Genomic DNA, 3,320 nt, shown 5'->3' with positions numbered 1-3,320 from the left:
AAAATGTTCCCAGAGAATACAGATCATCATGATATTATATTAAAAATATCACTGTTGTGTCAAAATACAATTATAAAATTGTGAATAAACTGACATTTAGATATACATTTACATGCATATGTATTATTTTTTCATATTTAATGGGAAAAAATAGTTAAAGTAGTTAATTACCACTTTTCGCGCCGGGTACGGTACAATAATAAACCGTGTGCCCGGTCAGCGTATACTTCTCACAATTCTACAACACTCACACACCGACCAACCTGTGTATCTGTGTGTTATTTGTATAGCGACTCAGGAGAAGTGGACGGCCGACGGGTTCGCCGATCAAAACTCCGAATGCTAGTGCTAGTATGTGGTGTGTGTGTGTGTGTGTGTGTGTGTGTGCGTGTACTTATAACTAAGATAGATAGGTAACTTAAATAATGGTACAAAAATTGGGTAATGCACTAAATGATATATAATAATTAACAAAAATATATAAACATAATAATAATATAGTACCTTTCTGGCACGACAAATATTATAGTATAATAATAAATAATATAAACTCACAATTTAGACGGAGCATGGCTGGCCAGCTGCTCTTATCCTATAATAATAACAATAAATATTAAATAACAATAAAAGCTAGCGAAGATCAGCGTGAACTGACAATAGCCAATAATACAAAATATAATCAGTGGCGATTAGCGCACACTAACAATATTAAGCGTCCTCATAAGGGTAAGTCATAGGTAGGTACTTACATCCATCGATGCTGTTAAAAGAAATAGACGACACTTTACCACCTTCAGGATAGTCTATTGACTTTGGCTTTATCTAATATAAAATCAAGTACATCTCGTATAAATATAAATATAAATAATTTTGTTAAAAGGATATAATTTGTCTTCTCTATCAAACCCTTGCGAACATAGATGAAATACATTCATGTAAAACAGTATTTTGTGATTGTTGAGGAGGTAATCTTAAAGTAAAATCATCCATTCAAAATATTATAGAGGATAATATTTTTGAGGGTACCTACATATGAGTTATATGACCTATCAGTTTTAAAATGTATTATTATTTGACTTTATATTCGCCTTTAAAAATAAATGTTGTACTTAAATTTAAATGGATATTAATATCGTTTTGAGACGATATTAAGCCAAATCAATATATATCATAGCCTCAAAGTTATTATTCTCTATAATTTTTGTTTTAAATGATATAACTATAAGCTAATTCAAATATATAAAAACAAAATGGTTTTATAAGAATTCGTCTTGTCTATGTTGCGGTTGAGCCAGGGAGAAAATACAAATATAGCATTCCAAAGTTAAGTTAACTGAATACCGTGTGTGTGTATACACTAATACGTGGCTAGATGTAAAAGCACTTTAAATCCACGGCTTACTTTAAATGTGTAGTTGTTGCTCGGACTCAAATTATAAAATGTATAGCAATAATATTCTGGCCACGCCGAGCATTTCTGTGGTGGTATGATGGAAACGTTTGTCGTGTTTATTAAAGGATTCTCATCAATCGAAACTAAAAATCCGTCTATATTTGTATCTTGTGAATAACTCCACCGAAACCCTGCCATACGATTCTTTAGACTCTTTTTATAAACCACTAAATCTTCTACTGGTTTTAAATCTAAAAATGTGTAAAGCAAAAACAAACGTAAGTTTTGGTAATATTTTATTTAGACGTACCAAGGTCTCCAGAAAAATGTTAACTATTCATTCAAGAATTTTATATAACTATTCGTTTCAAGAATAAAAATAATAATATAGTTAATAAAAATTTGTTAGACCATCAAGCATACATTTCTAATTAAATGTATACAATTATAATGCAAAACAATTAAGTTCATCAACAAAAGATTGAAAACCACTGATCTCGACATTTAAACAGTTATAATAAAGTTCACTCACTTTCAAATTTAGTCTTGAAATTGGTGAGTAGAAAATGTTCTGGATTATAACCGAAGTGTGTTTTTATAAATACTTTCAGTTCATAAGCTGTGTTTGATTTTAGCTCGTTAAAGCTAATGTAATTATTTTTCGTTTCTCTTATTTGTAAAATGCCATCAACCTTATCCTATAAACAGATGTTTGATATGGTATTAAAAAAAATTGTATTTATTATTTACAGAAGTTACCTTTAATTCTATATAGAATTGAGACAAAAATCCATTCAGTTTTGAGCAATTTTCTGAATCAAATTTCCACTGAACAAATATAGAGTTATTAGTGATACACATTGGATGATCAGGATCTAAGATTGGTTCAGTTTTGGGATCTAATAAGAAAATATTTTTATAAATAAAAATAATATATTCAAGTATCATTTGGTATATTTTTTTTACTTAATGCTGGTGTTAATGCATTAATCATATTTTCTTGTTGAGTATTATTTATGTCTTTGACGTCAACCAAAACTTGTATAATATATTGGGAATTCGGCACTGTATCGAAAATTTCATAGTTGGTTCGATTAAAAATTGATATTGACGTCCAATTTTGTTCTACTTCTCTTAAGGAACAGCTGAGAATTCGTTTCAACTAAATTCAAAATTTAATTTTTTGGAAAGACATATGCATAATTCTAATTAAGAAACCTAGCGGATTTTTTTATTTATTTTTTCAAAATGTTTTTTAGCGTTTTATTTTATAATAATGTAAAAATAAATAAGTCGGATGTATTTGATTTGGAATGTATCATTAAAAATCTTCTAAAATTACAGTTTTTAAAAAAGAATACACATAATTAAATAATATTTTTATTTCCAAATGCATAATTTTTCTCAATCGATTGGTAAAATCAATACATCATTTTTAAGGTTTTGAACTATAAAATGACCTTTAAATACCTGCAGAATATCAATATTCTATATAAGTTTTTTTTTAAAAATAATATAGAATTTTCAAGTTCATGTTTGTTAGTTATATAATATGTTAGTTGTTCATAATATTACGTTTTTTCTAGCCACGGTACGATAGGTCTGTAAGACCTAGAGTTTGATGACTAAAATTGGTAGAATTAGGGAGTGACTAATCGTGTTACTTAACAGCCAATGTTATGAGAACTCTGAAGGATTTTGAGTGTTGTGACTTTGACTGTTAGTTTAGATGTGTTTTAACTTTTAATGTCTATAACACTTGCACTAAGTCAGATAGACTATTCTGATCTATTTTCAGATATTTTCAAAAACATTTTGGATTAATTTTGAAAAAAATTTTATTTTTGAACGTAAAAGTACAAACAATTTTAAGTTAAGTATGACAGGTAAGTTTTGATCTTAAAAATGATTTAAGCATCCAAATAAA

The 3,320-nt window shown here is 28.1% G+C and overlaps 2 protein-coding genes across 7 annotated transcripts in view; both read right to left on the bottom strand.

The window, feature by feature from the left end:
* The window catches only part of LOC100572974, a 57,267-nt gene that overhangs the window by 36,017 nt on the left and 17,930 nt on the right, over positions 1-3,320 (bottom strand). The window lies entirely within an intron of this gene.
* LOC100160785 overlaps positions 1-3,320 on the bottom strand; it is a 29,268-nt gene that overhangs the window by 22,449 nt on the left and 3,499 nt on the right. The window contains exons 1-3 of one of the 4 annotated variants that reach the window (XM_029489474.1): positions 2,360-2,630; positions 2,153-2,292; positions 1,926-2,091 (exon numbers count right to left, since the gene is read on the bottom strand). The exons of 2 other annotated variants lie outside the window; for them this stretch is intronic. In XM_029489474.1, coding sequence (XP_029345334.1) covers positions 1,926-2,091; positions 2,153-2,292; positions 2,360-2,387 — 334 coding nt within the window. In that variant the 5' untranslated portion in view covers positions 2,388-2,630. Of the gene's footprint in view, positions 1-1,925; positions 2,092-2,152; positions 2,293-2,359; positions 2,631-3,320 lie in introns of those variants that run through there. One more of the 4 variants, XM_029489473.1, reaches the window with a different exon arrangement.

Source organism: Acyrthosiphon pisum, chromosome A2 (genome assembly GCF_005508785.2).
Source record: "Acyrthosiphon pisum isolate AL4f chromosome A2, pea_aphid_22Mar2018_4r6ur, whole genome shotgun sequence".
Lineage (NCBI taxonomy): Eukaryota > Metazoa > Arthropoda > Insecta > Hemiptera > Aphididae > Acyrthosiphon > Acyrthosiphon pisum.
Note: the sequence above shows the minus strand (reverse complement) of the source record. Positions and strands in the feature narration are given on the sequence as shown.